The sequence below is a fragment of the Crocodylus siamensis genome, chromosome 6 (assembly GCF_052110815.1).
Source record: "Crocodylus siamensis isolate JL-2025a chromosome 6, ASM5211081v1, whole genome shotgun sequence".
NCBI classification, from domain to species: domain Eukaryota; kingdom Metazoa; phylum Chordata; order Crocodylia; family Crocodylidae; genus Crocodylus; species Crocodylus siamensis.
Window position 1 is genome coordinate 83,422,195 of NC_143400.1, and position 17,999 is coordinate 83,440,193.

The 17,999-nt window shown below is 40.7% G+C and overlaps 1 protein-coding gene across 4 annotated transcripts; it reads right to left on the minus strand.

Annotated features, from left to right (window-relative positions):
* Positions 1 to 101: 101 nt before the first annotated feature.
* Positions 102 to 17,999, minus strand: LRRC31 (leucine rich repeat containing 31). Of its 4 annotated transcripts, none has more exons than XM_090055448.1 (10): positions 17,603 to 17,999; positions 14,553 to 14,790; positions 12,954 to 13,103; positions 12,388 to 12,555; positions 9,420 to 9,587; positions 8,337 to 8,504; positions 7,570 to 7,737; positions 6,356 to 6,523; positions 4,779 to 4,946; positions 102 to 3,543 (listed from the first exon to the last, which is right to left on the minus strand). In XM_090055448.1, the coding sequence occupies exons 1-10, from the start codon at positions 17,657 to 17,659 to the stop codon at positions 3,224 to 3,226; spliced, it is 1,773 nt and encodes a 590-aa protein (XP_089911574.1). In that variant the 5' UTR covers positions 17,660 to 17,999; the 3' UTR covers positions 102 to 3,223. The 4 variants fall into 4 exon arrangements, with proteins under 4 accessions (XP_089911574.1, XP_089911575.1, XP_089911578.1 ...); XM_090055449.1 differs by having other exon boundaries at positions 14,553 to 14,801; XM_090055452.1 differs by lacking the exon at positions 14,553 to 14,790.

Consider the following 17,999-nt stretch of genomic DNA (forward strand, 5'->3'; position numbering starts at 1 on the left):
AATGAAGCTGGATTTGGAAATAAGAATTTCTAGTATTGCAAAGTACAAGGGTGAGTGATTACCTGGAAGTGAAGCCTACCCATGGACCTGGAACTGATTAAGTGTTTTAAAATTTGTTTCTCCTACAATGATGAAAATGCTCTTACAGCAATGTGTAGTTTCTTTTCATTGCAATGAATCCAAACAAAAAAAAACATGCCTAAAACACAGCTTACTTATTGAGGCACAGCCCCCTCTAGGTAAAACAATCACTGTAACCATCCTAATCTTACAAAAATGTCAATAGCTAGTCAAAAAGCATCTCACAAGTTTTTTCCAGAAAGAATTGTCCTTTCCACTGAAGTGTTTTATAGTAGCTTTTGGTTGTAGGATTTTTAGAATCTGCAAGGCAAAATAGATGGAGGTAAGCTTGTGTAGAGCCTTGTAATTGAAGACAAAGAACTTGAATGTGATGTAGCAAGAGGCCCCAACACTTGCATACATGCTTTTGTCCAATAGCAGTCAATGTGGTTTAAGCACATGCTTAAAATTAAGTGTACTTATTTTTCTGTAATAGCTCTTGCTTTGCTAAATCAAGGCCAAGAGGAGTAACTGAGAGCAGAGATGATTTGCACATGAAGAAGGGTTTCTGCTTTGAAGATAATCACGAAAATTGGGTTGTAGAGATATTAGAAAGAATAAATCAAAACGATTTAGACAGATAGTGGGGTCAAAGCGAGAGGATTTTCAGTGGAGTTGTATAAATTTATCTCAGTATGTGTCAAGCAAGAGCAGCCAGTGTTAACTCTGATGCTGTGAGGTTCTCGGCATTTCCATATTAGAAATAAGATCCTGCTGACATGATGCTCATTGGTAGAAGTGGATGCATGGACTGCACAAGCCTCAACAAGTGTATGTCAGCTACATGCAAAAAAAGAAGAGGAATGGAAGCTCTCTCTTTAATGTCCCATGTCGTAATCTGTGTCCAGACTCACCAGCATGGAATTTCTCTACTGAAAATAATTCACTGTGAACTATAACCATTCTTTACTATGTCTCAACAGACATACTGTGACTTCAGTCTCACCTCCTGTGTGGAGTGAAATGCATTTTACAATCTAGCTGTAACTGGAACCAGGAAGTTCACAGGGGCACCCCGATGAAAGCATAGACTAAACAAGAGAGAAGGGCAAACAAAGTGACAGCTTGCTGGCTTTTACAATCTGAAGAGGGGTTTCCTCTACAGACACTGATGTATTTCCTGGGCTGAAAGCTGAAAAAGACCCTTCAAACACAGAAGTGCTTTCCCAGGGTGGGGAGGAGGTTGCTTACTGAGCTAAATGACTAAAGATGAATGGCTCTACAGTCTCTCAGCCATTGGGAAAAGGCTTTTGCATGGAGGCATTCTTGGGTCTAATTTATTGCTCAAACCATCCCAAGATTTCATAGGGCTTCTCACTCAGGGGGCACATTATGATATCCTTAATTATTACTATACCCTATGATATGTATATATAAACAATTTACTGTGGGGTAAAAAATGGATATGGCTTTACCATTTATCAGTAGCTGCCCATGTGCATGTTCTTACCCCACAATACGTTGAGGATAAACTGCAGTAGTATAGCCCTTGATGAAAGAGAAATGAGTTCATGTAGTTTAGTTACTTGTTATCATAGGATGAGAGCATGTACATATGCAGTTACTGAGGAGCAGCTGATATAATGTAAAACCCCACTCTATTTTGCTATGAAATAAATTGTCTATACATCCATATCCTAATCTGGACCAAAGTACCACTCAACAGAAGTAAATGTTTGACAATCTGGATCTTGGTCAGGCTACAGTTAGCATGAGTAAGGCCATCAGAATCTGGTCCTACAGATGAGAAGCCATCAGCTTCAGCCACTTAACTTAGAGACCACTAATGAGAAACTGTAAAAACAAGAGTAAAAGGATCTTAGTCCTCTCATGTCACTGCTTGGTTTAATGTGTCTTGTAAGCTGAGACCAGGGCTATGTGCAATGCCTGAAGCTTGTCCCACAGTCTGCAGTGTCTTGCTCTATGGTCTTACATAAAACACTCCACTAGTCCATGATGCTGTTCTGTGTCTATATGACAAAGATAATAGCATTCCCTGCCCATGTCACAGGGGGGCTGTAGAGGATGCGATTTGAGGTTTGTGCCTACTGTAGTAATGTAATGGGAAGCCTAGTGAAGGCATTGGAAAGACTCTGATTTCAATGGCCAGTGCTTTAGGCCTTTAATGCTAGTGGCTAAAGGGTGCTGTACCTCTTGAGAGAAGCAACACAGAAGGGGTGGCTGTGAAGGCAGTGAGGTTGCTGCAATGACTGAAACACCCCCACTCTAAGGAGGAATAGCCTGTAGGACTCCTATATCTTATTGCAACCTTTCTCAAGATACCTATTGGTTGCTTTGCAGTACTGAGAAAAAACAGGCTCTCTGTCTCCAGCCTGCTGCCTACACTGAGGTCGCTTGCAAAGGGGTCAGTGTCTGGCTGTTTACCTAGGTTTTATGCTGCTTCTACACAAAGGAAATTCCCCATCAGCTCTCTAGCTCCTCTGTACCGCGAGAGCAGCAGAAGGGGCAGAGCAGGGCCAGAATCTGTCCTCAAATATTCTTACTGCTGGACTTGTTTCAAAGTACTGTGTTCTTTCTGTCAGAAAAGATGTTCACTGCATCTGCGCAAATGTGATGGAAAATGTTTCAATTTAAAATGTTGAACATTAAAAGCAGACAGATCTTTTATATTAGAAAAACACTGCCATAATACGATCCAAGGCATATCATATTTTCTCACATATGATGCATATCTTTTCCCCTAAAAAGCAGCTGCTGAAAATTGGGGTGAGCTTTATAAGCAAGAAAGATGGTATTTTGGTGAAACCAAAAGAAAAATTTGCAGTGATCCACAGGGAGCAGAACAACGTGCTGGCTCAGCTTTCTGGCTGCTGCTGCTCAGTTCCTTTCTACAAGGAAAGATTTTTTCTTGCATTCTACCTTTCAAAAACAAGGTATGTATTGTGCTCTTAGGCATGCTGTATGTGAGAAAGTATGGTAATTTACATCTTTGTAATGTTCTGGCTTTTTGGGAATGACAGCCAGAGTCAAGATGGAAATGGATTTATTAATGAAAACTGGCAGTGTTCCAAGGCAGAGTTGCACAATACATTGTTCCTGTTGTGGTGTTTGGAAAGGTCTTCTCAGAGACTGACACCTGGCCTCAGTAGTCAAACCGAACATTCCTTGTGCTATCCTGGTTGAAGTACTCCAGTTGTTTTTGCTGTGGTCCTGAAAAGACCCACCTCTGCATCCCTAAATCAGTGAATGCTGGCATCTCACGCAAAGCTGTTAACAACTTGCCAAACCACATCCCACAGTCACGACATGATGATGGCCGGAGGCTGACATCCAATTCAGAAAGTTCTTTGAGTTCAGCCAGGTCTTGATAGAAGGTGGCCCATCCCTCGTCACAGACAGTGTCATTATAACTCAGGTCCAGTTTTTGTAGTTTAGCTAGGTGGCCTGTTCGCATCAGTAACGCTGAAAGATACAGCCACCAGAATATACAATTAATATATACTGACAATAATTGCTTTCAAAAGCTCATATGGTATTTTACTACTAGGCTATTTAAGGCCCTTCAATTGTAAAACACAAACATTAACAAAGATTAATCACTCTGGGCATGTCTATGCCTGCATTAAGGCACTTTTTCTAATGTGCATTTAATTTAGTACCTCTAATGTGAGGTATTTAAACAAATGTGCATTAGGCTGCCTTAATGCACAGTAATGAATGTGCATGATTAAGAGACACTTAATGTGCAGTAGCCTATTTTATTGCGCATTTGTGTAATAACAGTTTAGGTGATGCTTTAGTGTGCAATAAAACAGGCTACTGCACATTAAAACGCATGTGTAGACATGCCCTCTGTGATATAAAACCTTTTGATCTGATAATCAGATATACTGGCCATTGGCCTCAATGGACTATTTTATCCCAGCTGAAGGTGAATAATTTACAGCATATCCAATTCATAAGGAACTCAGGGACTACAAAGGGGTTAGATTGAAAATGGGTGACAACCTCAGAAGTGGAAGGTAAACTGGATGGAGTACAGCATTGAGTATGGATGAAATGAGCAGGAGGGTTTTACAGTGAAGTTTGGAAAGAGAAAAAGTGCTAATGAAGCCATTCAACGATACAGCCAGCCCTCACTGTGGAGAGGCCAGGAGGGAAGCAGCAGGAAGACACAGATAAAACTGATACTAATTTTTTTACAAGTTGATATTCATTTTCCCCCTAATGCATGACTCCAGGAACTGGTGCTTTTAAAAAAAAACCATGTAAAACCATGGACACTGGCACCACTGATCTTGCCAGTAATGCTGACAAAATATCCAGGAACTAGAACTACTGAGCCCAGCAATTGTGATTGTACAGAACAAATCTTTATATAATACAAATTACAGAACAAATCTTTATATCATACATTTATCTTCTTCCAAGTGTTGCATTTGTATATCATTTCAGATAGCTCCATTCCATGGATATTTATCCTGCAGGATCTATACCCTTTTCAGTTTTTGCATGGTGCATGATGCAGCGAAGACAGCAAAATGAAAAACTCCTTGAGGGAAAAAATACTGCTGCATTCTGCCTCCTGTCATCTAATTTGTTCAGAAATCAGCTATTCCCACAGAACAAGTCGCCTGTGAATTGTGGTTTAAATGCATTGGTTGCTTGAGTGTTAGTAAATACCATATGACACATACCTAGGAGAGCCAGATCCCCAGCTGCCAAGTTGCAGCTGCTCAGTATCAGTACTCGAATCTCGGTTGCAAGCTTTAGCGCTTCCAAAAGCAGCTTTAGGTTTCCACCAACGCACTTGTTCCAAGAAAGGTCTAATATCTCCAGATCAGGAAGGTGAAGGGCAGCTTCAGCTGAAAAGATTAGCATCGGCAACTTCTGTTTACTAGAAGAAGACATCCGTGTCTTAATAGACACCCCCTGTCTAGTCACCTGTAAATAGGCTTGTAGTGCATTGCCTACTTGTGCTTAGAAAGGTTTATTGGATCTTAGTAAAAGTTAGAAATGTTTCAAATACTTTTTAAAGAATGAAACATCCTGTAAATCTAGAACCAGACTTTAAGACAGGCAAATCTTTTTCCTACTTATTAAAAAATATTAGGAATACTGGCCTTATCTCTCCCCAAATGAAGTCAATCTAATTTAAAGGAGAAAATCTAACTATTTTAATCCAATGTAAATGCAATTCTTTCTTCAAACCTATTCCTGCAAGGTGAAGTGCACTGTGTTTCCTGGCCAGGCTGATTTTCAAGAGATCAGTCTCTCACTATTATCTAATTAGAATTTGCATTTCTGTAGTATATATCCTGCCAAGACATCAAATCAGTTGCAGCCTGATTGTGCCTTCTCTGAAGCCAATGAACTTTTGTTAGTGATTTTATTAGGACCAACATTAATAAACAATTGTTAATGTATAAAAATTAGCATACCCCTTTGGATGCAGTTTTTGCATTCCCTAGCAAAGGGATTCAGAACAACATCTCATCCACGATAGTCTGCAGTGGCTAGATATGAGACTGTTTTTAAGCATTCTTTGTTAGCTTCAGGGATAGTTTTGTGTCTCCTCATGGTGTTTCAATGTAGTTCTTTTTGTTTGTAACACTATAATCCCTGTTTTAACCCCATCAGTGACTACCTATTGTGCCTAATGGGGCCAAAGAGTATCTTTTGGTGTTAGCAGAGTGAAATGAGAAAATTTCAGTCAAACATTGGAGAGTCAGGATTTTTGGTCTCTATTCTAGACACATACTAAGATCCCTATAGCATTAGCTTGGCAAATATTAAGAATCAGTTTTAAGAAAATAATTATTACACTAATTAGTATAATTCCAGTATAATATAAGATTCTGGACTGTAGCTTTCTCTTCTAAAATTAGGGAGTAAATTATAGGTCTTTAGAAAAGGAAGTATTAGCAAGCCTAGATTAAATCTGGGACCAGACACAGTGGCCTAGGAGGCTCTTTCCAGTCCTATGTTCCTAAGCGTGATGTGGGAAGCTGCAGTTACAATGTGTGTCAGTCCCAACTTACAGCACCTTTTTCACTTCAAGATTTCCCCGTGCCATCTGGCCAAATTGGTTTTGTGACATGAATGGACAGAGACATGGTCTGACTAACAGATGTGCCGTTGCTTATGATTTACACCAAAATCTGACCACAGATCTTCAGAAGCCCATCAAAGGATAGTGAAAACTTCTTGACCTTTCCTGTCCTGCTACATAAAAATATATGCTAATAACGTAGTCAAGAAAAAAACTTCCTACCTAGTGATGCAAAGGAAGCTTTCTGTAAAGAGCAATTGCTGATGATCACAGAGTTCAACTTGGGTAAAAATCTGAGTCTGCTGAGCAGGTGATCAGAAGACATGCCAATATTTTTATTAGATGATAAATTCAGCTCTTGAAGACTTGAGAGTAAAGGTATCACCTGGGCTTAAAAAAATAAGGAAATCTTTATTAGACCGTCACTGTGTTGCCTATACTCCATAGTTGAATTTTTATTTGCTGCAATTTCTTTTCCATACCCAAAACACGGAGTCAGATTCACACACCCGAGCTCATGCTGGTAGTACTTTCCTCCATAAATAGTCCCATGGTTTTCAATGGGAATATTTATGGAATGAAGAGTTAATACCACCTCCCATTTTGCTAATCTCAACTGCTACACACATCCTATAACAAAGTGCAATTAGTGCTCTTGAGAGGGGTTTAAACAACAAAGTCTTGGAGTCTGAAATCTTGTTTCTCCACAGAACAGAGACAGCATGAACAACTACAGAGCAAGCTTCCCCTCCATCTTCTGCCTCTGCTTCTGCTTTTACTAAATTACTCCTGTGAGTCACAGGGGAGTTCATTTTCCTCTCCTATTCATCTCCTGAAGCCATGAAGAGACTCAAGTCCCTCAGAAACAAGGACTCTTCATGGTCATGAGGGTCCACCCCCTGCTCTCTCCAGGGCTACTGATTTTCTGCAGGTTTTCTGAGAATCTATCCACAATCCTTATGCTTCTTTCATTGAGATATATCCCATTAGTGTGCTTGCCTATCATTCATAATGTTTTCATCTTATTTAGCACTGAGATAGAACCATCCACCCTCAAAGCACTTCACAAACATAAGAGAACTACTGATAAGTGTCTCAAAATGTCTATGAGATAGGTAACACTAACCTTATTTTTCAACTGAGGCTAGCTGAGGTGCTGAACAATGCCAGATGTAAGTCCTCAGTACCTCACAGGATCAGTGCCTTGGTGATTTGCCCAATGTCAAGACTCCCAGCCCAGTGTCTTAACTGAAGTCCATTTTACTATTGGTCAGGTTAGCTCTCCACTGTACTCCCAAAGCTTCACAGAGAAAAAGCAGACCTGACTATTGAAATCTGCTGGAAAGGAATTCAGTGAAACTGTCCTCTGTCTCTGAGACAGCTTCAGAAATTATATACATATGTATTCTCATTGGATTTCCTAAAAAGGTTCTTACTGAGAACTGCCAGGTCTTCCTCTGTGATACAGCACTGGTGGAGATCAAGAACTTCAAGGTCTTTTAGACTGGCCAGATGGGCTGCTGAGTCCTCAAACCCTCTACCAATCTCTTTATTGCACGATAGATCTAATTTTCTTAGCTCCAGCAGGTACTGGAAGGCAGTGCCTAAAACATAAAAGACCACATTCACGGTCACAAAATGTTATGCTAACACAGAAAGCAGATTGTTGCTTTAATGTTTGTTGTCCTAAATTTAATGTTTGCAAAGGGCATTATTAACATGACAGCCCTCAAGACAGCTTCTCCAGGCAAACTTAGCAACATTGCAGAACTTCCTCAATGAATCACCTTAAAGCAAGGAGATCACCCTTCATATCCACTAAATCTTCACTCTCTTTGCTGAGACTGTCATGAAGGGTGCCAAGTAGTGCCAGCTATGGTAATGAGTTTTGTGTTGTGGATAATTAGCCCATTGGGAACTAGACCCAGAAAGCCAGCACATTACATCCAGACAAATTGAACAACCATCTGATGAGTCTTTTAGTCACTGTCCTTGAGCTGAATGTGGACCAGTAGGCTAGTACCAAAAGTCTCTGTGGCCTTTAATCAGTGATCAGTGAACAATTCAGTCCTCAAAGAGTAGAGAACTACTGATGTTCTCAGAACTGCCACACAAAACACTTATCTCCTTGACTTTTCCTTAGAAGACTTTCAGATTCAGATTTGTGGTTGCAAACCTTAAATCATTCTAAATTCAGACTCACCTAAAGACTGGAGGCCATCTTTCTTAACTCCACACATGTGCAAATGTAACTCTTCCAAGCCGGACACATTTTTCAGTTCCTGGGCAATGCTCTTCAGGCTACAGCCTATTTTTTGGTTAATGGAGAGATCTAACACTTTGAGGTGGTGGATTACATTGAGAATCTGGGCTGGAAGTAAAAACAGAAAAACAGATTTGATTATTTATCAAGTCTACAGAGAAGCTCTTGCACAAAATACCAATATAAGCAGGAATGCACCAGCATGTTATGCCTATACCCCAGATCATTCTAACGAAATGGATTAAAAATGTATTGAGACCCTGTGGACTATTGTTCTTTTTAAGAAATAAAGTGAAAAGAATTTGTAAAGGACAAGAAAAAACAAAATCACTGAAAAAATTGCATGATAAGGGTGGAAATATATACACAGACAGAGTGAAACAAGAAACTGGGAAGGGAGTAGGGAAGAATAAATGCTAATAAAAAGGATGAAGTCTTATGTTCTGTCTGTAGATTACGTACTAGAGGGATTCTAGTCTTGACGAAGGGGAAGACAGGCTTGTTTTCAGTCAGAAAGACTTAAAAATATAGAATCACTTCTAAAGAACAAAGGGGATTACATTGTAGAGGAAGAGAAGTGTTATAACCTCTAACTAGATTTGCTGACTCAGTGACCTCCCAACCACTAACAAGAAAAATAGACCTGTGAGGTTCAGAAAACATCCACCATTACACGGACCAACAATACTTTACCATGGCCCAACAATGGGAGTAAGTAATTGCATTTTGCAGTTCTCCAACTCCTTTTACTCAAGGTCCCTGTAAAAATGCATTTTAGGCCAAACAAGAATGTTGTGAGACATATCTTTGTCCTCATAAAACCATACTATGCCCCAAGTTTTGTTTTGAAATAAATAGGTTATTTGGAAATAAAAAATAAGTACTTTTACATGACAACACTGATCATTTAATAATTTTAAATCAACATTGAACTTCCTATTCTTGGAACAGGCTGAAGTTAAAATCAAAGTAGTTACATTTTTGAGAAGTCAACATTTTGGCACAAAAATGTGAGAGACTCACCTAGAGATTCTCCATCTTTTGCTGCTAGATTGCAATCTATCACTTTCAGGATTTTGATTTTGCTTCCTTTCTGGATCTTTTTTGTTAAGAGGGACAGTTTTCCACCTATGTTGCTATTCCAGGACAAATCCAGTTCTTCCAGAAAAGGAATGATTTCAAGTGCCTCTCCTGGAACAAAATACCCACAAGCCTAAAAGCGTTCATTACATGAGTACAGGACAAAAATACAGTTTTCCACTACATGAAGGCAGCCATTTAATTCTCAATTGAATTATGTTCTTTTATATTGTTTGCTTGATTTTTTAAATGAAAGTCAGTACCAGCATTTGTTTTATTTTATGTAAAGACACACATTGCTCAACAGATACAGTATTAACCCAGCTCATGCATCTTATGCTAACCTTTAACATGTAGCCTGGTCTAAGAAAAGGCAACAACATTTGACTTTACCTGCTGACCTCTGCCAAGTGCCTAGAGTTTCTAGTCTACAGGGGAATCAGTAGAAGTGGCAGGCCTATATTTATTGCCCGTTATATTTCTGCACCTTTAGAAGCTTGTCAAATTTCCAACTGCCTCAGTTCTGGAGACCATCTCAAATGAGGGTAGCACTGAGATACCAGAAATCCTCATAGCTTTTTCCTAAGCTTTAAAAGTTTAATTTCTGGCAAATGGAACAAACTCAAGCATTACTTAGGCTCAAAATGGCTTTTCTTAATTAAAAGACAGCCTGGAGGGCTCAGGTAATTGTACAGGCAGAAATCATCTTAGATGTATTCAGAGGCCACATCTACACATGTGCTTTACTATGGAATAGACTAATTAGCTGCAGAGTAACGTCACCGTCTACATGCGTGATGGTATTAGGCTGCAGTAAACTAATTAATGCTGCAGTCAGATAATACTGTTGGGGACAATAATATCTTACACCAAAGTAATTTAATGCAATTAACGGCATATGTAGATGCTGACTGAAGATGTAAATTACACCCAGTCAGCCCAGCCAGCAGGGGGCTAGACCCCTGCCTGCCACCTACCCACATGGCTTTGCACTTTCAGTACCCTCATGCCCCAGTCAGCCCCTCCGCTGCCACCGAGAACCTGAGGCTGCTCTCCTGTGGCTAAAATTGCTGCTGTCCTGGGTGTACGTGTAGATGCTGTGCTCAGGAGTAGTAGTTTACTCCAGCTCAAACTGCTCTGGCATTTATTGGTTTGCATTAATTGCACATGTAGATGCACTGAGAAAGAACTAGCCTGCTCCTTGCCTCTTTGACACTTCTTTAGCAACAATTTACATTGTGTCAGCATTTCTTTGAAATGCTGATATTCTACTGCAAAGCTCATACTTCAGGAACAAGCTCTGGGGTATGGAGAGACATCTATGCACATGATAGGAGTGCTAGTTATGAACTGTAATACAAAACGGTTAAAAGGCGAGCTCATTTTCCTTGCAGGGGGGATAGGGTGGAGGGAAACTTGTAATAGCTTAAACTAGCTTCCCCTTGATATCAGTTGATCTGACAACATGATAAATACAAGTTCAAACTGTTAAAAACTAGATAAAGATTTGTTTGATCTACATTCCTAACATACACAATCATTCAGAATTAAAATTTAATGGGAAAATCCTTCTGTCTTAGTATGTTCTAATAGTTTTCCAGGTTTATAACAAAATGAGATGCCTCTTGCTCTGTGTTAAATGACTATGCAAGTCCAAGTAAGAGAAAGAGAGGGAGAGAAATCTAAACATATCTCCTCATATTTATCCATCTATCACATTTACTATCTGACTCCTGAAAGCTAAAAAAATACTTTTCCATTGAGACACTGTTGTTCCTCAACAGCACAGGTTGTTTCTGCATGGTACTGACAAGAGCATTTCAGACACATTTCCCACCCTAAAGACAAATAAAGGCCAACAGCTACAAAGATAGTTCCCTACCACTTCTCACACAGGTCAGTCAGTGCCACAGTAGAGGGTGGACTGGATTTCGGTATTCTCAGGCCTACACTTTCTAAAATGTGAATACGCCTCCCTGCATTTTTTCACTCTGACATCTTCACAGATATTTGCATGTTCAAGCAGGCATTTATCTAGCACTAGCAGTCACCAAATGTGACCACTGCTTTTGGATAGAGTATCCACATGTGCCAGCTTCTGCAGGGATAGATCTTCCCCCCTTTCCCCCAGTTGATAGTGAAGTCCAATTCCTTAGTTACAACAATTTCTGCTATAAGAATCTCCCTTGCAAAAAGAAAAAGGCTGGGCCACATTGACAGGAAAGATCATTCATCAAGATGAAAAGGTCATGGGTTATTTGGTATGAGTCAAATTCCCCTGGGTTTGCCCCTCCTTTGTGTGCACACAATGAGATCACTCAAGACAGGGAATTCTGTGCTCAGTCAGAGCCTGTATACTTGTAGCAACTCTCAAATGGAGTCCTGCCCTTTGTGAGCTGGATGCTCACAGCCAATGAGAGCAAAACAGTAAGTGGAAAGAGAAACTAGGTCAAACTTCTCACAGAAAATGACAAGTGATCTCTATTGCTCGCATGGAAGTGACAGCGCTTCTGCTGTTAAGGTCTCAGCATGGTGCTCACTGCATTAACCTCTGCTATGATTTGATCAATTTTCTCCTAGTCCAAGGACCAAGGAGTCCACTAGGAGGGCATTTAGGTCTAGTGCTAAAACATGACAGCACTTGGAGTAAATCTTGTAGAAATTCTTCAACCCTTCTGCATGTGAGTAACTTCATGTCTGTGAGTAATCCCCTTAAAAACTCATGGGCAAAGAGCAAAGTTACTCACATACAAGTAGATTTTGTTTGTTTGCAGCTGACTGTTTACATTGTCAGGTAGGGCACAGGTTGAGATTTGATTGCTGTAGCATGCTGGAAGAGCACATTTAATGGCTTGCAAGTTATCCTTTGTAACAACCTGGTTGAAGAATATATACACCAGCTATGCCATACCTAAAGAAGCAATATCCTCAGCTGTCATCCTGCAATTGTTTAGTCGGAGGGATTTTAACTTGCTCACATGATGTAGTTGAAGGGTCAGAGGTTTCAGAGTTCCGCCTATAAAATCATTCCAGGAAAGATTGATCTCTTCCAGCTCAGGTAGGAAAGGTAACAGGCCACCTAAAATATACAATAACCAAACAACCTGGATTTGTGAACATGGGTGGGTCAGTATGTCATTACTGAACCAATGAGGTAATGCAATGCAGAGCAATTTGCACTTAGGATGAACTCTCTGTTGTTCAGTTTACTGACTGGCAGTACATTGGTATATACCTGTCTCAAGTAAATACCAATGTACTGCCAGTAAGTAAACTGTGAGATACTGTGAAGTCAAATTTGTTAATTAATATTTGTAAAATGCTTTGGATGCATTATATGAATGATGCTGAAGGAAAGCAAAATATCACTATTAAAGAGAGAGGCTGAAGGAGGATAGCTGAACAAATTCATTAGGAATGAGAACTGAAAACTGTTCCGTTAGCTTTTGGAGTATAGATGAAAAAATGTGTACTTACTCAGCTCCATTAAATCTGTTTCATTTAATGCACAGTTATTTAGGTCCATATTCTTGCTGTTGGGCTTTTTGCCCAGTTTCTTCATGAACTGCTTAACTTTCCATTTACCAGACACTAAGTCTGTTTCAGAAATGTTATGGGAAACTTCATCTGTATAACCAAAAAAAGAAAACCAAAAATCCCAGGTAAACTCATATATGACATTTTGTCTCATGTAACTAGTGCTGTCAGATTTAGATATTGTGAAATGTCCTAAATTTGCCAGATTCATGACAATAGCTATATTTTGATTTCAGGGTTTACTGGTGGAACCCCTGGATCATGTCAATTGTCCATTGTTATCCTGAGTAATGGAAACATGTATCCTGCATGCAGCTTGATTGAGAGAAAAATCTGCCATAGGGAGTCTTTAAGTTGATTTATGCCAGAGACTTTTGGTATTAACAGCACCAATTCAAACACAGGACATGCTTGTAGAACTCTAACCAAAGTATTTAGTGTACCATGGCACCTGTGTAAATCATATGTAGTTGCCTCAAGTCAGCCCAACTTCTGCAGTGCTGGTGTGGACTACAAGCAGAGGCATGATTCATAGATTCATAGATGTAGGGTCGGAAGGGACCTAAGTAAATCATCAAGTCTGACCCCCTGCCCTGGGCAGGAGAGAATCCTGGGCTCATATGACCCTAGCTAGGTAATTGTCAAGCCTCCTCTTAAAGACCCCCAACGTAGGACCCAGCACCACTTCCCATGGAAGTTGATTCCAGACCCTAGCTGCCCTGACTGTGAAATAGTGTCTTCTAAAGTCCAGCCTGAACCTACTCTCAAACAACTTATGGCCATTATTCCTTGTTACTCTGGGAGGCGCTCGCGTGAACTGGGTCTCTCCCATTCCCCCGCTGGTCCCCCCTGGTAAGTTTGTAGATGGCCACCAGGTCCCCTCTCAGCCTTCTCTTGTGAAGGCTGAACAGGTTCAGGTCCCGTAGCCTCTCCTCATAGGGCCTGCCCTGCTGTCCCTGGATCATGCAAGTGGCCCTCCTCTGGACCCTCTCAATGCTGGTCACATCTTTCCTAAAGTGCAGCACCCAGAACTGGATGCAGTACTCCAGCTGTGGACTGACCAGTGTCACATAGAGGGGGAGGATCACCTCCTTGGACCTGCTTGTGATGCATCTGTGGATGCATGACAAGGTGCAGTTAGCCCTACTGACTATATTCTTGCATTGGCGGCCCGTGTTCATCTTGGAATCAATAATGACTCCAAGATCCCCAGCCGGTGCTCACAGGCTCCTGCCTGCCCCCCCTTCACGTTGCCTGAGCAGGGAGTGCAGCCTGACAAGGTGTGCACAGGCACTCTCAGGGAGCGCACATGTACCCCCGTACACTTCCTGCATGTCACCACTGTCCTGGTTGGTCTTGACTTCACACCCTTAGCTTATTTATTCATTCCAATCTGTGAAGAGAGTAAAAGTGGATCTACCTTGCAGCACAAACAATAAACCACTTCCAGCAAATCCCAGGATTCTGGCTAGCACTAAAGCCAAGCACCAATTCATCAATGTATTTCTAGTACACCTGATACTGAGGTATCAGTGTTACCTGATGCAGGAAGAGCTGGTTTCTCATTCTGATTGTCTGGTCTAGAGAGGTCTATTTCTTCTCTTTCAGTTTCTCCTTTGCTTTTGCCTCCTGGATCTAAATCCCTGAAGAACTGAATGACTGAGGAATGCTGATGCTTGCCCTTTCCCACAGAGGATTTTATCCTTTGGATCTGGGTCATAAACAAGTGAAATGGGGATCTCTTCAGGAGGTCTTCTTCATACCCATTCTGAGGATCCTGTGAAGTTTCTTTCATGAGGTTGGGAAACACAGACAGAATTACTTTTAGCAATATTTTCTCTTGGTTATCCCCACCACATCAAATTAATAAATACAATCAGAAATTACTTAGCTAATTTCCCACCATGTTCTATGTGTCAGGATCAGTGTTGCAGTACTCACTGGAACAAATTCTGATATCAGCAATATCTTTCCCCACTCCAAAGAGAGATGCAGGTGCTTAATACCACACTGGCAATGCTCAGTGTTTTGCCCTGCTGGACCAAATGACCCTGACATACCTTACATAACCCTTTTGCTGAATCCAGTTAAGGGGGGCCTAGCTGGAGGGATGAAGCAGGCTAAGACATCTCTGTTCCCTGGAGTTCCTTAGGGAAAGGTGGAACCACAGGATTCTCTAATTTGTGCCCTGGACTGGCTCAGCACTCAGGGAAGAGCATGCCTGTGCTAGAGAGCACAAGGACGCTCCTTCCCAAGCTGTCATCCACTCCTCAGACACAGTGAATTCAGTATGTGCAGACAAGTTCCCATTCACCAGCCAGGCTGCAATCATATGGAAAACAAACTAGATCTCACAGCTCTAAACAACAGTAATAAGCTGATATTTGGGGAAATTAGTCATACAGCAACGCTCTTAATAGTGCAATGATACATAGCTAAATCTCCAAGGCTAGAGACAGAAGCTACACATGAATTGATATAAGTGATTAGAAACCGGCTCAAATCTGTAACACAACAGTCAGTGCACAAAGACCGCTTTCAACATGGCCAAAAACAGATTAAGATGAACCTGAATGGATGTAGTATCAGATTTAACTGATTTAGGTTAACTCGGTTTATTCAAATTTTATCCCAGACCCCCTCCAGCTTCAAGTTAACTCACAGTCCCCCAGCATCCCAGGATGCTTTGCACCTCCCTCTGAAACCCCACCCTTGCAGAATAGGTGGACTAACTATGGCTATCTGCTCCAGCCAAGCAGTCATGCTCTAGAGCCCTCTGGCTTCTGGCCTGAGCCACTGCAGGCATGTGGCTGCATTTCTGGAATCAAAAGTGAATGTCTCTTCATTTGCTTATCGGTTCAATCTACAGAGCTTAGACTAACCTGCAAAGATTGAATTGATTCAGCCTCAGGCTTTTTGACTTTCTATACTTAGCCCAGATAATAAGTCTCAGATAAACTTTTGGCAATAATCAGGGACTAAAAGCCCTCATTGCCTTGCAATGAGCTGAATCTCAATTGTAGAACCCAAGGAACATACAGATGTCCCAAGCTTCTTCAGGGCTCTGTGAGGATAAAGGAAAGGAGCCCTTGTCTGTAATTATGAACAGGAGCATAGTAACATTTGTTTAGTCAGCAAATTAATGTCTGAGAAATACCACATACTCTATTTATATTACAAGTAGGGGAAAGAGGTTCCCAAGCCTGCCTGTCATCCTGGAACAGCTAGCGGGTTCTGCTAACAGAATCAGTACGGAAGTCGTCAGGGGTGAATTACCAAGAAGTGCCCACAAAGCTTCACTCTCCTCCTATAATGATCCCAGGGTCCTGGGATGCAAGTGGTACAGAGCAAACGGTGGAGAACAGGAGTGGGGGAATTAGTTCATTTGTTTTCTCACATATACAAAAGAACTTCCTTATAACCAAAGTGCTGCATAGCATAGGTTCTCCACTCTAAGGAACTGTGGGCACAATCCTTTGGGATTCCTTGGGACCACCCTGGTACCTTGCCCTTGGTATGGGCCTGCTACCACCTAGTGTAGCCAGGCCTCAGCATTCAAGCCTTATGCATCTCTAATACCCTAGTATACCCAAGGTCAGTGATTCCCAATCTTTTTGGACTCAAGGCACACCTCACTGACTTGAGGCACCCTCCATAACTTTTGCGAATTGAATGGCACCCATTTTCAAAAACTAATTTATATATTACAGTGCTTGCCTCCTCACAGAGAGGGTGAGAAATAAGCCAGGCAAGGACAAGCCTAACCTGTGCTCATCTGCTTATCTCCTCATACCTCCCACCACTCTTCAAAGGATCTTGTGGCACCCTCGGCTGCCACAGCTCCCTGGTTGAGAATCACTGCATTAGCTGTTCTATGAGCAATTGCCATGTCTTATACTTTAATAAGTTATTACAATGGAAGTCTTTAGGACCCCAAGAGAGTGTGGGGAATGGATGTACTATCGAATTTAACTGATTTAGGTTAAACGCAAGATTCTAGTGACTGCCTGTAAACAGTTAGTCATCCTGGTGCTTTATGATTGGGTAAGATTCTGATCCTAGTGAAGTCTATGAAAAAGTTCTTTCTGTATTTAGATAAGGTAGAAAAGCCTGTCCAGTTGATTTTACCAGTTATTTTCAGCTTTGATATAAGCTGTGCTTCTCTCAAAAGAAAAATAAAATGCCAAAATAAGACCATAAATAAGGAGCTTCTCAAGTTTAGATTTCATATCATTTGACAGCAATTAATATAAAGAAAAATGTTAGAGGCTTTTGGCAAACATGATTTTTATACACATGAAATAGTTTTGATGCCATGTCCTTCTGTTGTATTGGGAAGTGACACAACAACCTAAGAGGTGAGAAAGGAACCCTTGTAAATAAAAATTACTAATTGATTACAAAGTTTTGGTCCAGGTTTTAATAATCTGTAACAACTATGTCTCTCAAAAACAGCATGCAAAAACGCTATAAAACTTATCTTACTTTAGACACACACACATTCATGCAAACACAAAATTTAAAGGAATTGTGTTATACTTGCAACCCTTCATGCACTGTAAGACTTTGTTATAAACACGGTAACATACCTGACCTTTCCATTTTTGGAATAATGGCTGAGTCACAACTTTTAAAACATTTTTCATGACTTGGTAAAAAAAACCCCAGTGTTCTAGAAGTGAAGTTCTCTCTTCTTTCAACACCAGATTTTTCCCATTTTTTTTCCTTTTCACAGAGTTTGAAATCAGCTGCTCAGAAGGAATGATTGATTCAACGTAGTGTGCTGGGCTGCTCCTTCTACTGATCTGTCTTCATAATTGAATCAGGTCCCAGGAGATGTGTATAACACTCTTCTTTTTTGTTTACCAGGCTTTTAAATATGTTATTAGGTCTGATTTGGAATTATCCAGTTTAATCTAGATTTCTTTTTTGGAATAATAGTAAGAAAAAAATCAGGAAGTCATTCTCTGCCTTCTGCCTGCTACA